At 53.6% G+C, this 23,114-nt stretch overlaps 8 protein-coding genes across 8 annotated transcripts; 3 read left to right on the forward strand and 5 right to left on the reverse strand.

Annotated features, from left to right (window-relative positions):
* Window positions 1–961: 961 nt before the first annotated feature.
* On the reverse strand, window positions 962–1,988 carry BO82DRAFT_388413 (uncharacterized protein). Its single transcript, XM_025638386.1, has 2 exons — window positions 1,779–1,988; window positions 962–1,692 (listed from the first exon to the last, which is right to left on the reverse strand). Exon 2 carries the CDS (start codon window positions 1,584–1,586, stop codon window positions 987–989), a length of 600 nt encoding a protein of 199 aa, XP_025497023.1. The 5' UTR covers window positions 1,587–1,692; window positions 1,779–1,988; the 3' UTR covers window positions 962–986.
* Window positions 1,989–2,718: 730 nt separating this feature from the next.
* On the forward strand, window positions 2,719–3,392 carry BO82DRAFT_349938 (RidA family protein). The gene is made up of 2 exons (XM_025634016.1): window positions 2,719–2,841; window positions 2,913–3,392. Exons 1-2 carry the CDS (start codon window positions 2,730–2,732, stop codon window positions 3,206–3,208), a joined length of 408 nt encoding a protein of 135 aa, XP_025497024.1. The 5' UTR covers window positions 2,719–2,729; the 3' UTR covers window positions 3,209–3,392.
* A 304-nt stretch (window positions 3,393–3,696) lies between these two features.
* On the forward strand, window positions 3,697–4,473 carry BO82DRAFT_360545 (PHD finger domain-containing protein; the record flags this gene model as incomplete). Its single annotated transcript, XM_025636772.1, has 1 exon — window positions 3,697–4,473. The coding sequence occupies one exon, from the start codon at window positions 3,697–3,699 to the stop codon at window positions 4,471–4,473; it is 777 nt and encodes a 258-aa protein (XP_025497025.1).
* Window positions 4,474–4,537: 64 nt separating this feature from the next.
* On the reverse strand, window positions 4,538–5,265 carry BO82DRAFT_52049 (uncharacterized protein). The gene has a single exon (XM_025641293.1). It carries the CDS (start codon window positions 4,991–4,993, stop codon window positions 4,601–4,603), a length of 393 nt encoding a protein of 130 aa, XP_025497026.1. The 5' UTR covers window positions 4,994–5,265; the 3' UTR covers window positions 4,538–4,600.
* A 448-nt stretch (window positions 5,266–5,713) lies between these two features.
* Window positions 5,714–6,999, forward strand: BO82DRAFT_379935 (NAD(P)-dependent alcohol dehydrogenase; the record flags this gene model as incomplete). The annotated part of the gene is made up of 3 exons (XM_025637722.1): window positions 5,714–5,775; window positions 5,844–5,972; window positions 6,043–6,999. Exons 1-3 carry the CDS (start codon window positions 5,752–5,754, stop codon window positions 6,997–6,999), a joined length of 1,110 nt encoding a protein of 369 aa, XP_025497027.1. The 5' UTR covers window positions 5,714–5,751.
* A 97-nt stretch (window positions 7,000–7,096) lies between these two features.
* On the reverse strand, window positions 7,097–9,144 carry BO82DRAFT_397394 (fungal specific transcription factor domain-containing protein; the record flags this gene model as incomplete). Its single annotated transcript, XM_025638928.1, has 2 exons — window positions 7,097–7,326; window positions 7,392–9,144. 2 exons carry the CDS (start codon window positions 9,142–9,144, stop codon window positions 7,097–7,099), a joined length of 1,983 nt encoding a protein of 660 aa, XP_025497028.1.
* An 879-nt stretch (window positions 9,145–10,023) lies between these two features.
* BO82DRAFT_272260 (uncharacterized protein) lies at window positions 10,024–17,813 on the reverse strand (the record flags this gene model as incomplete). The annotated part of the gene is made up of 4 exons (XM_025631018.1): window positions 10,024–12,857; window positions 12,927–13,784; window positions 13,899–17,112; window positions 17,175–17,813. 4 exons carry the CDS (start codon window positions 17,811–17,813, stop codon window positions 10,024–10,026), a joined length of 7,545 nt encoding a protein of 2,514 aa, XP_025497029.1.
* A 1,506-nt stretch (window positions 17,814–19,319) lies between these two features.
* Window positions 19,320–22,293, reverse strand: BO82DRAFT_428180 (fungal specific transcription factor domain-containing protein). Its single transcript, XM_025640427.1, has 5 exons — window positions 21,793–22,293; window positions 21,424–21,739; window positions 20,841–21,369; window positions 20,088–20,780; window positions 19,320–19,865 (listed from the first exon to the last, which is right to left on the reverse strand). The coding sequence occupies exons 1-5, from the start codon at window positions 21,992–21,994 to the stop codon at window positions 19,698–19,700; spliced, it is 1,908 nt and encodes a 635-aa protein (XP_025497030.1). The 5' UTR covers window positions 21,995–22,293; the 3' UTR covers window positions 19,320–19,697.
* Between the last annotated feature and the right edge of the window lie 821 nt (window positions 22,294–23,114).

The following is a 23,114-nucleotide window of genomic DNA, read 5'->3' on the forward strand; positions in this document are numbered from 1 at the left end:
TGGCAGTCTGGGCCGGACTGCCGCAGGGAAATACGATTGTGGTTTTGGTTTTTGCCATTTGCCATCCGCCATCTCACTAGATACTGGGGGGGGTGAGAGAAAGGGTTGGGGCACGATTGAGCCATATGGAGTGGTTTCCAGTTATTGGTGTGTTTGTTGGTGGTTTGCGTGCCAGACGGGCCACGGGCCGAACAGCCGGATGAGACCCCATGGGGATTAGAGGAATTAGACACACGAGATGAGCGAGATTAGACCCTGCCTCTGCCTCTTTCCTGGTAGGTTCTCGGCCCTCGACTCCGTTCGGGGACATGTGAACTGAATTTCAGGGTCCTAAGCGAGTGGTTGGGTCGAACTATAGCTGGCTGAGGTATATGCCCCCCTTTGTTCGCGTTGCTCACTTTCCCCGCGGTTTTTTGCTGCCCACATGGCGGGTTTGGGATCGAGCCCTAAATTAGACCCCGGGATGATCAGTGAATCGCCTCCAGACTCTTCCTGTTCGACTGACCTTTCGCACAGACACCTTTCCAGTCACTCGATCCACAATCGAACGACCAGACTGTTTAAGCGCCCAAGCTACTGCAGGAGGTTATTGGGAGTTCCCTTCCATCTCTGCCATCCCCATCTCATGGCATCGATCGAGCTGGCTGAAGCTCGCCGACTGCCGCCCTTCCACGTGTCTCCCCCAACCACCGACGAGGGGCAGCAGGCATGCCATGCCATGCCATGCTTTTCGCCATGCATCTCGCTTGACTTATCCGGACTCGTATCGTATTGCATTTTTGCTACATTCTATCATGGGTATCATAATATACTGTACAGACCAACAGGAAGGAAAATCGTACACCAACAGTAGTCAGTCACCTATCATGTTGCCTCCTGCCTCCTGCCTTCGCCTCTCCCAACAGGAATCACCCCTGCCCCCTTCTCTTTTGTCCCTAGGTTGTCACAGTCACCCCCGCTTCTCCCCTCTGCGACCAACAAACCGTCTACCCCATCAACTCCGCCTTCTCCGCGGGACTAATATACAGACTCAACGTATAATACCGCCCGGCAATCAGCTCCGACACCCCCTGCTGGTGCTGCAGCTGCACCGCTGCGCCGGCCAGCACCAGCCGCGACCCGCCCGCGAAGGGGGTCGCCACCCACAGCGGGGTGCCCGCGCGATCCGCGCCCGTCCAGCTCTCGGCCGTGCACGACATGCTGCTCCCGTACAGCAGCGGGTTGAACCCGTTGCAGACGGCCTCGGGGATGTGCAGGACATTCTCGAGGACGAGGGTGTGCGTGTTGTTGTCGGGTGCGAAGGGGTTGTGGTCGCTGCTGCTGGGGGCCAGCGACCGCGCAACGGGGATCTCAACGGTCCCGACGCCGGCCACCTCCAGCTCCTCCATCGGGTTGAAGATGTTTGTCTGCAGCCGCACCGTGGTCACGGGCCGGTAGCTCGTGAAGGCGGCGCGGTCGCGCGCGTAGTGGCAGTTGCCCTGGACGATCATCCAGTCGTAGCAGATCCGGTGGGCGGTCGGGTCCGTGCGCGCGCGCTTGAGCGTGCTGTCTTCGAAGTCGGTGTCCGAGAGGGTGCGGATGGACATTTTGGGGGAGGATTCTGGCAGGGGTATGATTGGATGTGTTGGGTAGAGGCGAGGTGAGGGATTTGGGTGGTAGTGGGGGAAGCTGTCGCTGTCGCTGTCGCTGTCGCTGTAGTGATTGGTTGTTAGTGAGGGTGGTCTTTGTTGGTGCTGGTGCTGGTGCTGGTGCTGGTGCTGGTGCTGGGCCGAGCTTACACTGGCTGAGTGTCGCACGGTCGCGAAGTCGCAAGGTATAAGTTAATACGAGTGATGGGTGGTGATGAGGTCTAGTGTATAGATGCTGGATGGATGCAATTGAGTTGTTACAGAAAACAACAATGGGTGTTGATGGATAAGAGAATGGATGGGCACAGGCTGAGATGAAGGAAAGTAAAAGAGAGTGTGTGGTTCAGATCTGAGTTGCGAATAATTCCAAGGCTGGAGAAGAAAGACGGACGAGGAACCAGCGGGCGGAGCTCTCTGGCGCCGAATGCGGTCCGCCGGCAGTATGTCTCTGGGCGGTCGGGAGGTGGTCACCGCCAGCCACTAGTTCCCCAACAGGTTAGTCGTCCGGGCAACTTGGAAGGTGAGAGTCGATTACTCATGACTTTCGGTCACGTGACTATGGTTCGCGCGCTGCCTGGCCTGATACTTCGGTCTGGGGTGATTTTGAGATACTCTATGTGTACATCTATAGACTAATAGACAATGGTGCATGTGGCGATATATCTAGGAAGCCAGACTTTAGACCGAATCCGGAGTGGAGGTTGAGTCTGGAGTACAGTAATCAGGGAATGCTTCGTCGTGCGAGTTCCGCATGTAACATACATATCGGACACCTCATGAAGGAGAGAGCTTGGCATGCTCTATCTACTTGCCTTAGAAAAAGCTTTCTTTCTTTATCTAGAGATACGAGACAGAGAAGTTGAGACAGACAGAAAGTGGGAGAACATCAATGACTTCATCCCACTAACCCGACTCCTCCCCGCGGAACATATATTCCGCTGTGTCCAGCCACTACGGAAACTCTATAAAACCCCATCGCCATCGCGTGTAACCTCACCCATTCCCTTGTTCAGTTGAAGCTTATTGACATAACATACCTCTACCTACTTACATACAAGCACATATCCATACATACATACCTACACACCCTTAATCAACATCATGTCCCACCTCACCTACTACAACTATGACGGCGTCGGCAAGCGCAACCAACAGACCTTCAAATACAGCCAGGCCGTCCGCATCGGCGACCGCATCGAATGTTCCGGCCAGGGTAGGTGCTCCCCTCTCCTTTTCCCACTTATCCCAGTCAGCCAGGTCAATGCTAAATTCTGGGGTAAAAAGGCGGCTGGGACCCCCAGACCGGCGAGATCTACCGGGAGATCAACGCACAGATCGACCAGGCCTTCAAGAACGTGGATCTGAACCTGAAGACCGCCGGCGGCAAGGGCTGGAGCCAGGTGTTCCGGGTCAACTCGTACCACGTGCCCATCAACAACGAGGCGCTGGACGCCATGGTCCGAAATTTTAAGCAGTGGATGCCTGACCACGAGCCGCTATGGACTTGCGTCGGAGTCACGCGGCTAGGCGAGGATGACATGCGCGTCGAGATTGAGGTGGTCGCGCATGATCCGAAATAGATTCCGCAGGTGATTGGGTATGGGGATGGGGACGAGGGGATAGGGCGAAGTGTATCAGTAAATGCGTTTAGACGCCCTGTGACTTGATTCAGCGTGATGGCAGATGAAAAAGCGAAAGCATGAGGTTCTTGGTGGTTGCATCTGCATAATGAACGCATATGAGGATTGATGAGAACTGTCATCTCAGCATCAAAAGATTGGTGCAATAGATTAATGAAGATAAACAGCCTTCAGTCATGTAATAAAGAACCTGCAAGTACTTCTTCGCTCAGGTATCAGAACCTGAATTAGATTATTCGTTGTTTACTCGCAAGCATCGGTTAATCGATTCCGTGATTGGAACAATGAGCATTGTAAGCTCTTTGTTGTGAAGAGCTCCATATAGCCCGTCATGCTGCGTATAAATCAGTCAGAAATATTGCAGCAGTAACCTCAACCATCCATCTTCACCCGAACAATAGACTTCACCTCTCCGACTCAGCTTCAACATGCCGTACTTCCGCTTCCGTGCCTACAGTGAGCTGAAGAAGGATCTCGCCCGTCTTAGTATGGCGAGCGAGCCTGATACAGACCCTCAGACATGGGACGCTGAGCCGCGCGTGCCAACTTCCGCAGCATTCAATGCTGCAACGCAGACATCTGACGACGGAACCATGTCCAGCAGTGATGACGGGGGCGTTCTTCTCACGCCGCAGCAGACCGACAGCGAGAATGAGTCGACCGACAGCGATGACCACCCCAAAGTCCTAACGCCCCAGGGCACCGGCAACGACGCTCCCAACGAGGGAACCATCATGTTCTTCCCCTGGCGCACGCAGCTCGGATGTCCGACCCTCGAGCAGATCAAGAAGCACCGCAGCTTCGAAGAGGTCTTCTCCAGCAGCGACTTCCGCAACTGGGACTGCCTGCAGCCCGCCGAGCAGACCCGCCGCCGCGTCCTGGCGCGCAAGATCAATAATCCAGCCAACAAGCCCGCGGATGCGGCGTGCGACATCTGTGCGCGTGTCGATCCGCACGTGGACCTGTGCTGCGAGAGCTGCACCACCTACTTCCACCTGGAGTGCGCCTGGAACCGGCACGGTGCGATTGAATGGGGCACTGAGTATAAATCCAGGATTCCTATGCATTGCCCGGTGTGTCGCAAGCCGTGGAGGTTTGGTGCTGATCTGTTCGACCAGGGGCTGCTGAAGAATGACGAGGATGAGGTGGTGAAGCGGGCCGAGAGTTTCCAGTACTTGAAGATGGAGGGTCATGTTTGGAAGTGAGGCTTGAGGCCAGTCACCTCCAGGCTTGGTCCTCTGGCTGTTCATCTGAGGTGACACCCTTTTTAACTCGTTTGTCATGAAATGAAATCGTAACATTTGATGTATCTGATGTGAATATCGTTTCCCGCTATTTGCTTTTGAGTAAGCATATAATAGCCCTTGAGATGGTAACCGTTGATGTATGAGCTTGGCGTACCAGTACCCTGACGCGGGAGGAGCCAGCTTTCAAGTATGCTCGACCAGGAGTAACCATCCGATGTCTTGAAAACCATGGCCAAAGAAGACGCAGTATACAAAAAAAGAAGGTCGCCGCTGCAGAGCCATAAACATGCTTGTTGGCGCCTCCGTTCTCATCACTGAAGCGCAGCAGCACGGTGGCCAGCAGGTAATATACGCCTTGGGCCAAGGCACAGACCATAAGAATACGTCGTCGGCCCCATAGTTCGATTGTCGGGATTGTCACGACCGGCCATTGCCTGCAGTATTTCCCTATTATCCCGCTGTGATGCGGAGATCTCATGCAGGCTTGTTGTGTACATGCCCAAAAAGAATGACAGCAATCATTCCACACCCCAAGTCACGTCGTAGACAGCCATTTGTATGTTGCTTTCGCTCTGATGCTATGGCGGTTTAGGGCGCATGGTGTTTTCTGTCCAAGGCTGGTTTGCATGCTCGGTTCCGGCGGATGTTGGCTCGCCCAGCCAGAAGTTCGGTTCCGGACCCACTATGCTCAACATTGAGCTCCTGCCCCACGAGAGCGGTAACACCGGCCCGGATGACTCGCGTCGGGATGAATCTTGTGAAAGAGAGGTTGCTTGTGGTTGGAAAACAGTATTTGAATAGGAAGAAAGGGTTTTCTACTTGGGATTGGAATCGCTCCTTGTTTATCACCAGTGGGCAGCGCAGTGTGACAGTGAAGCAAGACACAAGCTAAGCGGGTAGGTCCTAGAACCCGAAGAATTCGGAGTCGATACCACCACGACGAGAAGAAGGGAGAGACATAAAGGCGGGGACGAAGGCGACCGGGGAAGATCCTCGTTTTGATGTCTCGCTAGCTCTAGTCGATGGTCGATCGATGCGGGGAATCAGCAATCAGCAATGCAGTTATTGTTAGGAAGGCCGGAACCGAAGCTGCACTGCTCCGCCGGAATCAAATCAGTGCGCCTCTGATTTATAAACACGACCTGCCGGCAGGTATAAGAAGGGGCAGAGAGAAGCCAGGACATATTAGCAGATCTTTATATACCTGACATTAGAAGTCGTGCAAGGATTGGAAATATGATTGCTGCAGATTCGACCCAGGTAGGCGATTTCATGAATGTCATTGGGTCTTTCTCTAAAGCTTCCGGTCACTGATTCTTCAATTCAAGGACGCCAATTTGGCTGCCGTGCTCAAGCCAGGCGGCTCATTTTACTATGAAACCCGCAAGGTACCAGAGATTCAGACCGAAAGGGATGTCATCGTGAAAATTGTCGCAACCGGGCTCTGCGGCTCCGATGTGAGTACTGACTTCCATCCCCCTGACGCTGGTAAATCAGATCAGAGTTCATACGTCACCGTTCCAACAGGTACATTACTGGCAACACGGACGAATCGGTCGCTATGTGGTAGAGAAGCCAATCATCCTGGGCCATGAGTCAACAGGAATCGTGGTCTCTTGCGGCAGCAAAGCTGAAGGGCTCGCCGTGGGAGACCGGGTTGCCCTAGAGCCTGGGGTCGCCTGCAATACGTGCGAGCCGTGCCGCAGGGGCCGTTATAACCTCTGCCGCGATATGCGTTTTGCAGCGACGCCGCCAATTGACGGGACACTTTGCACATACTACCGCGTCCCGGTCGAGTGTTGTTTCAAGCTTCCAGCCCATATTTCACTGCGTCAGGGCGCATTAGTTGAACCGTTGAGTGTCGCAGTGCATGCTTGTCGGCTCGCAGGAGATATGCAAACCAAGTCCGTCATCGTCTTTGGCGCGGGCCCAGTTGGACTCCTCTGCTGTGCTGTTGCCCGGGCCTTTGGTGCATCTACCGTGGTGGCGGTTGATATTGTTTCCAGTCGGCTTACGGTCGCTGGCAAGTACGGAGCCACACATACATACCAAATGAGTGACGCATCGCCTGAAGTGAATGCGGCCGACCTTCTCAGATCAGCAGGACTCGAAGACGGTGCAGATGTGATCTTGGACGCAACGGGGGCGGAGCCCTGCCTGGTCTGTGGTCTGCACGCGGTCACGCCAGGAGGCACCTTCATTCAAGTGGGCTTGGGTCGACCCAGTGTCACCGTTCCTATTGGTCAAGTCTGCGATAAAGAGGTTACTCTGAAGGGCAGCTTCCGCTACGGCCCTGGAGACTTCCGAACCGCCATAGGACTGCTTGACGCCCGACGTGTCAGTGTCGACGGCCTTGTTACTCACGAATACTCCTTCTCGCAGGTCGAGGAAGCATTCCAAAATGTGGCGAACAGGATAGGAATCAAGAGCGTCATATATGGGCCGGAGGTGGACGCAGAAACAGCGAATGCTGTCATAGCGTAGAAGCTGGGTTTCGGTGCGGTAACTTCTTTTCATGGCGACCATAAAACTTTGGAATATAGAGATACACCGTATAACGAGTTTATTAAATCCACTTGCATCACAGTCCATTCCAAGTGGTATCCCAGAGCCAGTACAACCCGTTTTCTACATTGTTGTAATGACCGTCTTCCCCAGGAGGCGTGAAACTATTGGGCTGTTGCCAGTCGCCTGACGCAGGGAGCGCCCAGTCATTCGTCGGGGGAATGCTATGATGAGCAGGCAATTGACCCCGCTGATTTTCTCCTAGTACAGGGACGTGGAGCGTGTAATCCTGGCCAGGAACCATGACTGAAATTTTATTCATGAGCATCAGCATGAGCATATCAACAAACGAGGAGATGAGAATGGCTTACCGTATTGAACGGAAGTCAAGCTTTCGTTGACGCGGCCAGCGCGATTGAAGTTAGAGCTGCCCTGGCTGCCCACCAAGGGATCCACCATGTCCAAAGTCGCATTTAATGGCAATCGCAGCGTCTCTTCAACAGACATGGGAGGCGGATCAGGCAGAGCTCGGTCGCCATTGGTATCGTACTCGATGAAGGCGGTGGTTTCCGCAAGAGGGGCAAGCATAGCAGCCGATTCGCGGCGGAGAAGCATTGTGACCACCTTCTTCAAAACCTGAGTACTCTGTCTGGAGAGCGCCGAACGCTTTCCCAATAGTTCTTGTAGACGGAGAATGCGGGTCATCGTCCGCTTGACTTCTTGAGCTGTATCGGAAAGCGGCTCGGATATGGCCATTACTGCCAAGACAACCGCAGCATTGAATAAATTGATGGCGAGGAAGGCGACCAAATGACTTTCGGTCGCAAGTTGCGCAAGCACAGGTAGTTCAGTTATCCTGGACGTTCGAATAGCGGCTTTCATCCAAAATTCCGAGCTGGCTGTGCTGGCTTGGATGGGAGTTCTTCTGGACGTGTCTGGAGCAGCTGCCGTCGCAAAAACAGTCGAATGGATATCGTCCACCCCCGGTGACATATTGCTCGTCCAGAGATGGTCCACCTGCCTTGAAATCAAAGGACGGTAGAGCACGATCAAAATGTTGTCATATGTTAGATGAAGCGACAAGGCTTGCAAGGCGTACGCTTTGGAGCTCTGTTCTCCGGTTGCACGGAAGTCTTGCTGGAGATCGAGGACCAAGTGGCTCGGGAGACATTGTCGCCATGAATGAAGCTTTTCCGAAGTCTCCTGAACCAAACTTACAAAACTGTCTCTGACTAAATCTTGAGACGTCCTTGACGTACGAGAGCCGAAGATGATCTCAAGCGCCGGAGAGGCAATTAGATATAATCGGTTCAATTCCCGCTGGTATGGTGAATAGCATACAGAAGCAGAGTCATCAGAGACCGGATGAGTGAAGGAAGGGTTTTCGTAGATGTCGGCAGGCATGCTCAAATTGCAATCCTTGTCGTTGATGCCCAATGGTGTGCCGTACGTAATGGATGCAAAGCGATCCCATGTGTAGATAGTCCACCACACTCGCTTTCGCTCTTCGATGTCATCGATGTCCCCTCGTCGAGGCTCCCGATGCATGCCAATCGCATGTGCCATTTTGATAGTCGCCCCAAGCAGAGTGAACGACAAATTAGGTCGTCCGTGGTAGACATGATACGAACCGAAGAGAATACAAGTCTGTATTGCGAGGACAGAAGGCTGGTCCATCACATCTATCAGATTGTTCTCAACAAGCCGCATAAGAATCTCACTCCAGTCCGCCCAAGTAGCGTTCGCGGTAGCTGTCTCCTGGCGGCTGCGTTGTGACCGGTACCATGCTGCCATACCGAGCACGACTGCCAGTAGTAGAAGGAACGGCCTCTGGGTGGGGTCGGCGCAGCCATCGGCAATGGTTTGAAGCTTGCGACGAAACTTGGGCTCAAAGATCACCAGTGAAAACCAATGAACCGTGTCAAAGTAATCATCCAATAGGCTGTAGACGATCTCGGTCGCAGGGAATGGTTGACCTACTATGGCGGAAATAGGACGACGATTTGCGCCAGTGCCAGGCGCAGGCAAGACGCCTTTACTTGTTGAGTAGCCAGGGATGGCCGAAGTGGTTTGCTCGTCCAGATGCTGGCTGCCTAGCTCGCATATCTTGCGAGCGATACCCATGGCAGACTCAGCTTCACCAGGTTCGATGGAGGACGAGATTGGGTTATGTTGGCGGCGATTGTCCGCCGACCTTGTTCGGGGCGACGTAACGGAGTCATTCTCTCCAGTGGTCGGGCCCCGCAACTGTTCCCTAGATTGAGGACTGTATATTTGCCTTTGGCGACGCGATAATTTTCCTCGAGCCCCGGGGAGTCTGCGTCTAGAGCTGCAGGTCATGCGGTCAGCTCGGGACTACTAGACAGCCGCGCTTCCTCTGGCAGCCATAGAGGATTATTTCAGAAAGCTTACGATGGGGCATTTCCCGCACAGCGTTGAGTTGCAGGGCGTTGCCGACATTCGACATTCGCTCGCACACACAACGAGCATGGACGATATGGATCACACTGTCGTGATTCGGGTCAGTTCGTTGATCTATGAACTATGCCGGACCGGCAAGTCGGCGTGCTTACCCGGGATTTGTGGAGACGGCATCGTTCACAGGCGCTACTGACGCGTGTGGGTAGCACTGAAGGTGCCAATCGTGTTCTCCTTGGTTTATTGAACTGTGAAGCTGAACTTGGCGAGACAGAGGAGTCTGCCACAGACGACGATGCTTCTGTTCTTCCATGAGCAAGCGGGATAGGCAGAGTTCCAGTTACAGGTTCCGGCGGAAGATTGCAGGGAGGAGGCAGAAGATTCGGGCGGAAGGAAGCATTGCTGAGGCGGTGGCCAAGGCGGTGATGCCCTCCCCCCCTCCCCCCCCGGGGTCATTCCCCCCGCTTTCTACTGTAGCAAACTTCATCTCAACATCTGGAAAGTTGACACTTGCATCTATTAATCCGCATCCTCTAAATGAGTATAACATCACACGGCTGGATTTAAACAGACTTTAACTTCTATCTATATCAAGAACCCTGTCCGACGCCAGTACTGCACGTATCCTCGCACTGTCCTTTGATCAACAGGCCCCAGGCTCTGCAGTGTGGACGCGTCTCGCCGGGCACGCGTTGTCGCCAACAGCAAACCCCCGCAAGACATGCGCTCAAAGTTGCCAGCCAACCAGTCCGCCATTACACCTGCAGGGTTGTCTTGTCGTGAACCAGTATAGGCCCCCACCCGTTCAATCCATTCTGAGAACGGGAGCAAATTACCAAGGGGAATTCCCAGTTCCTGTGCAAGAATGGCCGTCATCTCTCGCCACGTTTGACGAGCCACATTATCGACATGATAGACGGAATGTGCTTTCTCGGTGAATAAAAGCTCGCTTAGAGTGGCTGCGACGGTATTGACAGGCGTCCAAGACAACACCCCGCCAAAATCAGGCAATGCCTTCAGTGTCTGGGCCGATTTCAGCAGGGCGGGTAAATGCTCCGCAGCATTCCAGTATCCGCTGAGCGATGACCCTGCAATTTGACCAGGTCGTACCACCATGGCATTGAATCGTTTTGGGTACCTCTGCAGGGTTTGACGCAGAATCTGCTCACAGACAAACTTCGCTTCGCCATATCCATTGGCCAACACCCAGTCAATCACGCTTTCAGCCTCCGGGACTTCTGGCTCACTCATCACCAGAGGACGAAACCCGACCGTACTAATGGAGGATATGAACTGAAATCCAACTCGATCTTTTGCAGGTCGAACAGATGCGATGTCGCATGCTAAATCAACTAGGTTCCGCATGGTTCGGAATTGAGAGTCAAATCCAGACAGGCCGCGGGCACCGTTCATCGGCCAAGCGTTGTGGATGATATGTGTGACAGTGGTCTGTACAAGTTGATGCTGCTCATCTGACAGACCGAGCTTCACCTTTTTCGTATCTGTTTCAATCACCGTGATTTTATTCAAGTTGTTAGAATTCAAACCAAGACCGCGCTCAGCAAATGCGTTCTTCTGTCGTTCAAATGGATCCTCCTTCCCCGGTCGGTTGAGGCAGATGACCCGACTAACCTCCTGGAGCTGCACCAAATATGCAACTATGTGAGAGCCCAAGCTGCCTGTGGCCCCCGTCACCAGAACAGCGACCGGTCCAGTCACTGGACTATGGGTCACTCTCGGTGCGGTAAAGCCTTCAATGCTGCGACGGATATACTTGTCAGTCGCTTGCTTTCGAGCAACATTGTCAACACTGGCAAGGAGGCTCACATGAGACAGATTTGGCCCCAGCGGAAGCCGTTCGCGTTGCTCTCCGGTAGAAGTAGCAAAGAGCACTCGTTGCACGCTCGCTTCTGCCGAATGGCCATCTGTCCAGTCCACGTGGCCGTAGCCGACGGCATGGAGGTCGGCTTCCCAGCGCTTCTCGCTAGTGATAGCATGGTTTCGCCCATCATTGAATACCCACCAGCCACGGAAGAGCCCGAAAACAATATCAATCGTGAACTGTGGTCGAGTCATCTCGAGCATCAAGACCACTCCGTCGGGTCGTAATGCCCGACGCATATTTCCGGTTGACACCTGCAGATTCGAGGTTGCATGCACAGCATTACTGGCGATGATGATATGCTGAGTCCCAACTAAATCGTCTGCCGGGGGCTTCTCGATGTCATGCACACGATACTGCACGAAGGGATATTCTTTGAAGCGCCGACGGGCTTGCGCCAAGAAGGCAGGGGAGATGTCGGTAAAGGTATATTCGACGGGGACCCCAAGCTTGGCCAACACAGGCAGGAACCATTTTGTACCTCCTCCGGTACCAGCGCCCATTTCGAGGATCTTCAGCGGGCCTGTCCCCGAACGACTGCCAAGCTTGTGTACGAGCCGCTGGATAAAATCCAGCATTTGCTTGTAACCACTGACGTTGTGCGATTCATCACCGTACATCCATGACACAAGCTCCTGTCCCTCTCTTGTCCCGAAGATCAGCTGGAGACCATCTTGTTCGCCCCTTAACACCGATGCCAATTTGCTACCTGTATAAAAGGCAAGCTTGCTGGCACCTACGAACTCAGGGTAGGTCCGACCGATTTCCTCGAGAATGGCAGTGCTAGACATGCTGGTCAACTCCAAGCTCGTACGAATCACGGTTTCTTCATCCAACTCTACCAGGCGAGCTTCCTCCAATCGGGAATAGAGGTATTCCACCAACTCTTCGTGCTGGGGATCAAATTTGATTCGGTCGAGCCGCTGGCCTGGTTGCGCACTTCGAATGAATGAACCCAGCTCCTCGAATGCTTCCAGAGTCATGGTCACGCAAAGCTGCATCTGGACTGGGTTGAAGCTAAGCACGCGCCCGCTGCAGTTGTTCTCCGAGAGGAACTGATCTGTCAGGGCTTTGGTTTCGGCGAACGCGTCTAATATCATGTCGTGCGGCAGATGTAGCTCGGGCGTGTCAGTGCTCATGCTAGTCACGGATTCGGTGGCACCAGCGTCAATCGCCTCATCCGACTCTGTTTCACACTCAGTATAAGAGGTAGTGCCAGTCTCGCTGGTCTCATCCATATCTTCCGCTTCATCAACTGTCTCGATTCCCATAGCTCTTTGTACCGCACGGACTAGGTCACGGAACGTCTGAGCCTCCATCAGTTCAGTTGCTGGCAGCGTACACTTGAACACTTCCTCCATCTCGCGTGCCAACTCCATTGCCATCAAAGAATCGACGCCAGCATCAGCCATATTACCATCATTGTGGATTTCGCTGGGATTGACAGCACAAAAATCAGCAACCACGCCCTTGATGCGTGCGACCAGATCGGAAGCCTGTGCCTTTGCCTTTCTCGCCCTGAAGACTGGATCACTAGCTGTCACTTTCGGTGGCGAGACTGCGTTTGTCACAACTGCCGCATGATGAGTCTGTTGAGGAATTGTACTCGACCCCAGCTTGCTGAGGATCTTGCTGAAGACTGCCTTTGGCACACAAGAGTATTTCATCCCAATGAACGTTTCTACCAGTTGGCCCTTTTCCGGGTCGAAGACAAATATGTCAGTGGTGTAGAAGCCATCTCCTCGTTCATGTGTTGCTAGCACATCCCAAGTCTCAGGACGTGGTGTGCTCGGGTCAGCATACAAGGGTGTACGCATCCACTGCTCCATGCCGCTGGCGATGTAAATCTGGGACGCTGGCCGATCGGTCATACAATTGATCCAGAAACCTCCGACTTGGCTAAACGAGTCACACAGAAACGTGTCCGCCCAGGTCTGACCGGAATACTTCTTCACCACTCGACCGGCTGACTGATTGCCCTTGCCGACCAACTTGTGAACCCCACGGTAAGGCTCAGCATACTCCACAACCTCGGAAAAGGCGCGGTACACATTCCGACCTTGCAGGATGTCATCTACGTCGGAGCTTTCGAGGAGTTCACGGCATCGACGGTGACTGACCAAGCGACCATACCGGGAGAATTCGCCCTGAAGTGCGGGATCATCTGCCTTGAACATCTTGATCCGGCCAGCACAGTGTACTACCTGCGACCGTGAACCCTTTTCAGGATTCTCGCTGATGAATTCCATCTCCCAGAGTGTCTTTTCCGTGTCTTGAGCAGTTAGTATGATGTAGACGTTTTGTCGCTCATCCAGCCCCAGCGGCGCATCACTGGTGACATTCTTCACTTGCGGTACTCCGTCTTTGCCTTCTGGTAAGCTCCTCAGTGCCTCAACTACGCTATCGAGCATGAATGAAGCTGGCGCGAGAGGCGCGGTTTGTGCACCTATATGGCCTGACACAGCTTCACGATAGCTGGGGTGCGTAGTATCGATGGAGAATTTGGCGGTCATCTTCGCCGAACCCTGATATCCTAGAAACTGGATTTTTGGCTTTGGCTGCTCCTCTTGTACTTCACTCGTTTTGATGGGGCTAGTTGCGGGCAACGGCTTGTTGTCCATCCAATGTCGGCTCTTCTCAAATTGATAGGGCGGAAGAATAATAAAGTCATACTCGGGCGTCTGCGACGAATGATGTGCCCAGTAGGAGACAGAGATTCCCTCCTTCCACAGCGCGATTGTGTTATCGGTCAGACTTTGAACTCCATTCTTGCTTGTGATATTGACGGTTAGGAATTGATGGTTTGCGGCAGCACTTGATCCCAACGCCCGACTGGCCATCAAAGTGATAGTTGAATTGGAACCAGCCTCGAGCCAAATACACGACCTGTAATTCTTTGCCAGGCGATTGACAGCTTGACTGAAGTACACCGGCTTTCTGAGATGCTCAGCTGCAATGGCCGGAGAGGGGATACCAGTGCATGGCTCTTCCGTTGCCTGCTCCAGGTGCAATTCCGGCTCGCGGAACGTCAATCCGTCAGTTATCCTCTTCAATTCTGGAACGAGGGAATCGACCAGCGATGAGTGGAATGCATTGGTCACGTCCAGACATTTGTATTTGAGACGAGAAAATGCTGGCTTTGTGGAAAGCATCACACGCACTGCGTTCATCGCTTCTGTTGCTCCAGCTAATGTATAGCTACGGGGACCGTTGAAGCAGGCGATACTAGCGGGAGACGTTCCAGTCGACACAGACTTCGCGGCTTCCGCTAGCAGACGCTTGACTTCGTGGAGCTCGCCCTCTACAGCAATCATGGCCCCGGGATCTGGTCCCCAACTGTCCCGAATCAAAGTCGCCCGTCTAGCGACTAGGAGTAACGCATCCTCAAGGCACAGCGCCCCAGATATGCAGAGAGAAGTTAGCTCTCCAAAGCTATGGCCAACAACGGCCGTTACTGTGAGGCCACAGTCTATCCAGGAGCGAGCGCTGGCATATTGCAGAGCGAACAGCTGTGTCTGTAGCTTGACCTGGTCCGCGATCGGCGTGGACTCAAAGATGCTAGGATAGAGACTATCATACCCGAACGACTCCAGTATTCTGCTGCAGTCATCGAGATGATTGCGCAGAATGTGCATTGTGTCGTATACGGTGCGATCCAGCCCAACCGAAGTTGACACCTGCCCACCAAAACACAAAACCACGGGGCGGGCGCACTTCGCCATGCGGAGAATTTGACTTTCGTCTCCATCAGTAACTGAAAGTAGCCTCGACTCCAGCTCTTTGAGTGAACTGCAATTGAATATCAGGTGCCTGTCGAGGGTCGGGCTACATTGTCGCGCGACGTTGAACGAGACGTTAGCCAACGATGTTAGATGGCTGGCAGAAACGGCCTGATCTTGCAAGAGACTGTAGAACTTTCGTGCATAATCACGCAGACGGTTCTCGTCCCACCCACAGAATCGGAAGGGCAGGGAGATGCCGGGGGCGTGAATAGCAGAGGCACCGCTCCCGGTTCGAACGCCAGGTGGCTGAGTGACTACCATGGATGCGTTCGACCCACAGGCACCGTAATTATTGATCAGCGCTGCGCGGAAATCCGATTGCCATGGTTTTAACTTGGTGGTGATCTCGATTTGATCATCGACAGCCGCCTGGATGTGTGGGTTCAGATTGTGGAAGTTCGGTTGGGGTGGGAGCTTTCCTTCGTGAATCATCAGGAGTACCTTGACCAACGCTACCATGCCAGAGACCCCTTCGGTATGCCCAACTAGCCCTTTGACTGACCCCAAGGTCAGCGGGGCTGCTCGTTGTGGACCACCCATTACCTGCCTCACGCTCCTATATTCGGCCGGGTCACCCGCTTGTGTTCCGGTGCCATGAGCCTCGACAACGGAGATTTCATGCGGGCGGATGTGGGCCTGGCGAATGACTTTGTCGAACAAACCTGCCAGCGATGGTGCATGAGGGACCACCACCGGGGTGCAGTTGTCATTCTGCTCTACCGCGGTGCTGGCGATACTACCCAGGATTGTGTCACCGTCAGCCAGCGCGTCGGACATCTTCTTGATAAAGATCGCTGCAAACCCCTCGCCGCGGCAATAGCCATCAGCCTTTTCATCAAACGGCTTGCATGGTCCCGTGGGGGAGACGAACGACGCTCCATTCAGATTATCGAACGCGAGCGGACTCGTGAGAGCATTGGCGCCTCCAACCAGCGCAGCTTTGCAGTCACCATTGAGGATGGCCCTGCAGGCGTGGTGCAGCGCAACGGCAGAGCCGGAACATGCAGTGTCAATACACAGCGCTGGCCCGCGCCATCCGAAGTAATGGCTCACCTTACCGGCCATGAAGCTCCGCAGTAGACCCGTGGCAGCATAGGCCGTCGCGGGATGGCAATTAACGTTATGCTCATAGTCGACGGTGCAGCAGGTGACATAGCACCCAACATCCTTAGTGGCATTCTTCTTGTGGAAGTATCCCGCTTGCTGAAGAGCCTGGTATGCGACCTGCAGAAACAACCGTTGCTGTGGATCCTGAGACATGACCTCCCTGGGCACCTTCTTGAAAAACTTGTGGTCGAAGGCATCGATGTCATTGACAAAATTGCCCCACCAGGGACCAATCGCGCCTGGCCTCCATGGGGTCTCATAGTCCTTGTAGCGTTCCGGCGGCAGCTCCCGGTGCTGCGATTCGCCCGCACACAAGAGCTTCCAGAACTCCTCTAGATCATCAGCACCAGCCACCCGGCAAGCCATGCCGACCACAGCAATGTCGTCGTCGTATATCGTCGGGGTCGACTGAAATGGCGACACGCGCGACTGGAAGTCCAGGTTCAAATCCATATAGTGCACCACGCGGCTTCCCAGCGTGCGCATGAATGTCGGGGGAACGCAGCGCTCCGATCCAAGTTCCACCACGATCGACTGCGTGTTTTCCAGTTGGGCCCGATGCATAGCCGCAAACGTCGGACCCCACTGACACTGCTGGGCCAGGATGGAGCGCAGAACTACCTGATGAAGCGGACCCTCATAGATGGGCTCATTGGTGATATTAGTCCACGTATGCCGTGGCAACTGCGAAGCATCTGGCAGTTGCAACGCGGGATCGGCCTCACACATCTGCCCCAGTGTATGCAATAGTTTCTGATGGCCCGGCCAATGATAGCGCCCGTTGAAATTGATGTGGTATGCGGAGAATCTGGCCGTCTGGAGCGCTTGCTGCAGCCGACCCAGGCTCTTCCGTGGTGTCATGATAGTCGCGCGGTTCGTATCATATCTAACCGTGATATACGCCTAACATACAGGGCATTAGCGCTCATCTTGTGAGTCACTCCCCAAAATATCGGCCAACTTACCTCCGGATGCTGCTTCAGCACATGAGCCAGCTCCCCCTCCAATTCCGGTTTCTTCCACACGGTCGATAGCGAGGTATACTTCTCGCGGTTTTCCTGTTCATCTCCGAGGGCCCCCAGCAGGGTCGCCAGCCGAATCCCCACGGCGCCATACTCGCGCAACTGGGCCCGATTCGTGACGGTCGAAGCGACCGCGGCGCTGAGAAAGCCGAACGAGAATCCCAAAATCTCCACAACCGGGCTCGTCTCGGCGTCCACGACGCCGTGCGCGGAGTAATCCGGGTGTGTCAGCTGCAGGTAGCGCGTGAACTGCAGCAGATGGGTGATCATCAGAAGCGGGGCATGCTGGAGGTAGGGCAGCGGGAAGTGGCGGTCGGCGACTTTGCCGGTGCGGATCCACTGGTTCAGATCGCGCAGCTGCTGCTCGCCCGGCAATGCTTGCAGCGCCGGCAGGTACTTGGTGGCGGCGGTGCGCCAGTAGACGGGCAGCTCCGCCAGCACGTCCAGCACCCAGTGGTTGTCGGGCGTGTCCAGGATGACGCGCCGCAGGCGCCGGAAGTCGTTGGCGTCGAACTGCAGGGCCTGGCAGCCGAACAGCAGCACCGTCTTGCCTCCCGGCGGAGGCGAGAGTTGACTGGCCATGAGGTTTGGGTGTATGCTTTGTTTGCCACTCACAAATCACAAACCAAGTAGACAGGCAAGCAAGCAAACAGACCAACGAACAGGACACCCCAGCACAGACCCAAAGTCTACAGCTCTCGCAAGTATCAATATACTGTATATTGATCGTGTCAAACTAATCCCGCGGAGGGAACGACCAACAACTGCTGATGAGGTAAGAATCAAGCAATCCAGCAAGCAAACTGTTGCCCCACAAACAGAACGAGGTGGTACTCACAACCTCCAAACCAGGGAGACTTTTCTTCCCGCTAAAGCGATAATGAACACGCGGGAATATCAGCCTCTACCCGGAGAAAGAATCACAAAACAAGAGACCCGTAGGGTAGCTATCACTCAATGCCAAAGGGAAAAAAGAAAGTCACGAATCCATACACAACTGACAACCAGAAAGAAAACAGACAGCGGCCAGCTTTTAATGCACAAATCCCACCGGCAAAGACCGTAGCCGAAACACACAGACAGCGACAGGCAGAGGTAATGTTGTATGTGTGCACAGTCAGTCCCACGGATGAACTGATCTACCGGCCTTTGGCCTTCCCAACCCAGTTTCCGTCAGGCATACATGATACTCAACCATCCAAAAACAGGTGGGTAGAGTTACACCCAGCCCTGTGAAGAGACAGGGAAACGGGAAACGGGAAACCGAGATCCCAACTCATTAAACTGGCTACCTAATTAAATCTTTCCAATCAACTAGATCGTGCCAACATTGAAATGAGAGGCTCGCGAACCCCTGTGGCTGACAAGTATGGCATATTCTGGTAGCATTCACATTGCTTTTTCTTATTTTACCCTAACTACCTTGACTACATACTACATAGAGAAACGACCTAACAGCTGATGATCCCGGAACACATTCTATGCTTCCTTCTTCTGATGAGGGAAATAATCCTATTTTTAGATCCACGGAAGCAAAATCGTATTCCCAAAAAGCGAAATCAGTCGGACAGGAAACCACCAGCCTGAACTAAAATATCCAGACAGAATCAAGAACGACAGACAGCTAGAGACAAAATGGGCGGAGTTTATTCCTCGGCGTATCTCCTCGGGCTAGCTAGCTGGGTGACAGATCCATCCAGTCCAGACTAGAAGGCGACAAGGTTGCACGATGGCCTGATGCTACGGTATGGTGCTCGCTCCGCCCTTCTCAGCCCTCATCTCTACCCGGGTATTGGCTCCATCATCAAGCCGACTTACTCCTCGGAGAGAAGAAAACAAGAAAGAGGAAAGGTCGATCGACGGGGTCTGATTATTTTGTTTTTGATTTATCGACCTCTTTCCGGTTGGTTGGAGAAGACGTAGTCTCCTATCGCCGTTGGCAAGACGAAAGAGGCTTCGGAGTTGATAACAGCCCGGGGATAAGCAGCGGAGTTTGGAGGGAGGGATTGTCTGATCGTGTAGTGGTCCATGGAGAAAGGAGTTATGGAGATAGGAGATAACCGAATTTCATGCACACGAGGTATAATTCCGTTATATTAGGTTGAACTGTATCTTATAAGCAAGCCCCCGGCTGCTCCCCTTCATGCATCCCCGTGGCCAGCCCTTCAATATAATATCCTGCCATCTGATGGGCAACGAACACAACACCACCCAACAGCAACAGTTCATTGAGTCCTATGAGCCTGCAGAGGCGATTGAAGCTGAATCGAGCCAAATCAAGAGTCGGGAGAAAAAGTACGGATGATAAACCTTGCCCTCATTCATAACGCCTCGGCCATAACCATAAAACCACAAGCTTTCCACGCAACAATGATGACCTTATTTCAAGCCAATCCAGACCAACACCGAAAATGATAAAATCAATCGATAAAACAGATGCAGTTCTCGTTGAGAGAATACGGACTATTAAACTGCAGACAGGGTCGGACTCTGCACGGGGTTCTTCACTCTTTCTAGGTCGCCCAAGCATTCCAGCAGCTCATGCAGCATGACCTCGAACGAGGGATCAAGGTACGCATGAGCAGTCAGAAATTCGGTGCACATCATCAAGGGAATTGGGGTGAGAGGGTGGACCTTCAGGAGCATGGACGTCAGCATCGTTACGCTTACAAACTTCCTGCTTTCCGGAGCCTCCCCTGGCTTGCTGGCTGTAATCTGGCTGCGAAACAATCACCTCCACGAGCAACGTATATCACTCCATGCCCTGTGAAAGAGGCGAGTCCAAATGCAGGGGTGGCTTCCAACAGACCCGGCTTGAGCCGCCAAGGTGATACAAAACGAAAAAATGTAACTAACCTTAAAATACCCCAACTGTCCTTGCACCTTCACCAGCCCTACCACCTCATGCGCGGCTAGCACACATAGCCGCTCATCTTCAATGATGCCTAATAGTTGATCCCCACCAGACTTCCACGCGACGGACTCGAGAACGTTGTGCAGGAACAGCACCATACTTTGCGCAACGATGCGCGCGAACATGATTAAGGGATCATCCAGAGCCTGCGGATTGGATGAAAGGGATTGAATTCGGGCACTGAGGATTGCATGAAGAGCGTGATGACGATTCCAGAAGGCATCAAGCGAATTTGGAATCGGGGTGTGGGGACTTGTGGGGGAAAGAGGCGGGTGAAACGGTTGGAAGGGTTGCTCCATCACCAGAGCTTGGCGGTGCGAGAGGACTCGACCGACGATCGTGGCTAGGAGGATGAATTCGGTGAAGCTCGAGTGGGTGACTTGATTGAGATCCGGATTGAGGACGGGTGTTGCTGTGGGGTTGGTTGGTGTTGCCACGGGTGGGAAGGCCATTGTAAGGTGGGTGGGTGAAGTCGGGGAATGAGGAATGGCGTAGATGTGGGGATATTGGTATAGATTGGGCTGAAATGGATTATGAAGGTGAGGATGCTGGTTCATAACTTCGCGTAAGTATGGTGTTAGGGTTGGTTGCCCGCATTGGAACTCCTCTTCCGGGCTGGGCAGCCGGGTGGTGATCTGCTTATCCAGGGTTAGCAGCGTTCCTTGCACTCAAGATGGACGCACGGTTGAACGAACCACTGGTTCATGCAGAGTAAACGGCAACCCATTATGGAAACTGATAAATCGATCCAACGAATACGCCATCCAGAAAGTCCTGCGCTGCTCCTCCAGCCCAATCCAATCCACCAATATAGCTTCCTGTTCCCGTGCCATCGTCACCGGGTTGGTGGAATCATCCAGCTCATATAGCCGCATTCCTAATACCAGTCGGCAGCATCTTCCTATGCTCATCCAGGCCTGGAGAGCCGACCGTTGCATGTACTCGTAAAGCCCAATTAGAATCCATGCCTGAGCCTGTTCCAGCCCTGCGATCATTGTTATACTATCTGGTCGATCTAAGAAATCGAGAATTTTTCGCGTTTCGGTGTACAGCTGATCGCGTAGAGCCTGAAACTGGGCAGAAACAGAGGCTGCCACCGTCCACATAGCGTATTGTAGACAGACCTGGCTATCAGACTTCTTGGGTTGGCGAGCCCAAACGTGATAGCGCCAGCGCTGGAGGATAGGCGCGAACGGATGCACCCGATCGAAATACAGTTGGTCACTGCCGATAGGTTAGAGGTGAACAGTCTTCCTAGGATCGAGAGCAACAGCATACAGTTCAGCTCGCATCAGCTCCGAGACCAGGCCTGTCGACCGTGGTAACGACTCTGGTGTCCTTGGTGATTGGATCTTGGTGGATGAGATGGTGGCATGAGCATCTCTCTCGCCCGTCTCCAGCTCCTCCCCAGGCCCCAACACCGGGTCCGGGAGTGTTGACAGAGATACGGAAACCGGGATTGAATCAGACAGTGAAGTGAGGTCCCGGAGGGGATCATCCTCCGAGTCACAGTCAAGTACCGTGCCGTCAAATAGACTCGCCATCTGGTGGTTGATTTCTGGATGCTGATCTGCGAGGCAGCGCTCTAAGGCAGCTGTTGTGCGTCAGTCGTCAATACGCATCCACTGAGCATCAAAGGCGCTGTACCGATTCTTGTGCGCAGCGTACGCAACTGACCCTTTCGAGGTCCCCGAGGCAATCTGGTGGTGTTGATCTTGCACTCAATCCCTGTCTCAAAACACACCTGACACTGAGGCCGACGACGGTCACAGCGCACTTTTCGCCGTCGACACTCCTCACAGGCCGAGCCAGGGCGTTGTCTTGAGATTGTAGGCGTCGACGTGACCATATCGGGGGTGATGAAGTGTATACCCGCAGACCAGTTCCACTGTTGGTTGCTGTGACAAAGTGAAAGCGACCTCCGCAGCGCTTGGTTTCCTGACTTATAGCCGAGCCCGGTCGACAGTGAGAAGCTGCGTCGATCCAGGCTTCTCTTTGCTCGAACCGATGACTAGTGGGTTGTGCTAAGATACCAAAGCAATGGACCGACCGCGCGCGCCAGCACTAGTCGGACTAGACAAGACGAACCAGTGAGTAGAGGAGCCAGTCCGATACCGAGGAAGGAGAGCCCATCCGGGCGACTCATGCTTGCTTTTTGGGGTATTAAGCTCATCCACACAGTCAGCGCCGACGAGCCAGTCGGGAAGGGTGTGGCGGTCGATCCTTACAGACCCAAATGGTGACTCGACGTGCGTCCTGAAAGAACACGTTCTAGCTAGTGCAATGTGATGACTGCCCTGCAGGATGCAGATCGCAGTCGGTAGCGCGTTCGCTGACTGGTTCTGTTGTTATTTGAACGAGGCCTTTCTGACCAGAAGGGCAAGACGAGAGAGCTAGAATAGCCCTGCACTCTGCAGGCTGCAGCTGATCCTGGAGATACATCAGGGGCAATGGTGGGGAGAGGTATAGATGAGGGTTGGACAAGCCTTTGTTGATCCACTATTACTCACCATCGGCGCTTGACAGCGATGGGAAAGGCATGAACTGCGATCATCTTGACCTCCACGATCTCTCAGGGTTCACTAAATGACCAGTGCCACTGCTGTCGATTTGATCAACGTGATCACGACGACGCCTCTCAGCCAGCCACCGAGACCTAGCATCCAAATGAGGACATTGGTGCGTCTTGAGGCGAATAAGCAAGTTTGAGGGACAGAATAAGCAGATGCGACCGATCGCAAGTTTTGCAGCTAGCAGTTAAGCAGGATCAACCCTGCAGAAGGTCTGCAGGCTAGGATCTCACGGAGGTCTATTGTTCTGGTAGGTCTGGATGCCCTCCTGAAGATACGTGTACAGTAGAGTAAAGGAACAATGGGGGAGGGGAGAGAGGTACATCTGCATCTCTGCATACACTGCAGTAGCGGCAGCGGCAGTGGCAAATGACAAGGAGGCAAGCAAACAGCCAACCT

This window comes from Aspergillus uvarum (genome assembly GCF_003184745.1).
Source record: "Aspergillus uvarum CBS 121591 unplaced genomic scaffold BO82scaffold_2, whole genome shotgun sequence".
NCBI lineage: Eukaryota > Fungi > Ascomycota > Eurotiomycetes > Eurotiales > Aspergillaceae > Aspergillus > Aspergillus uvarum.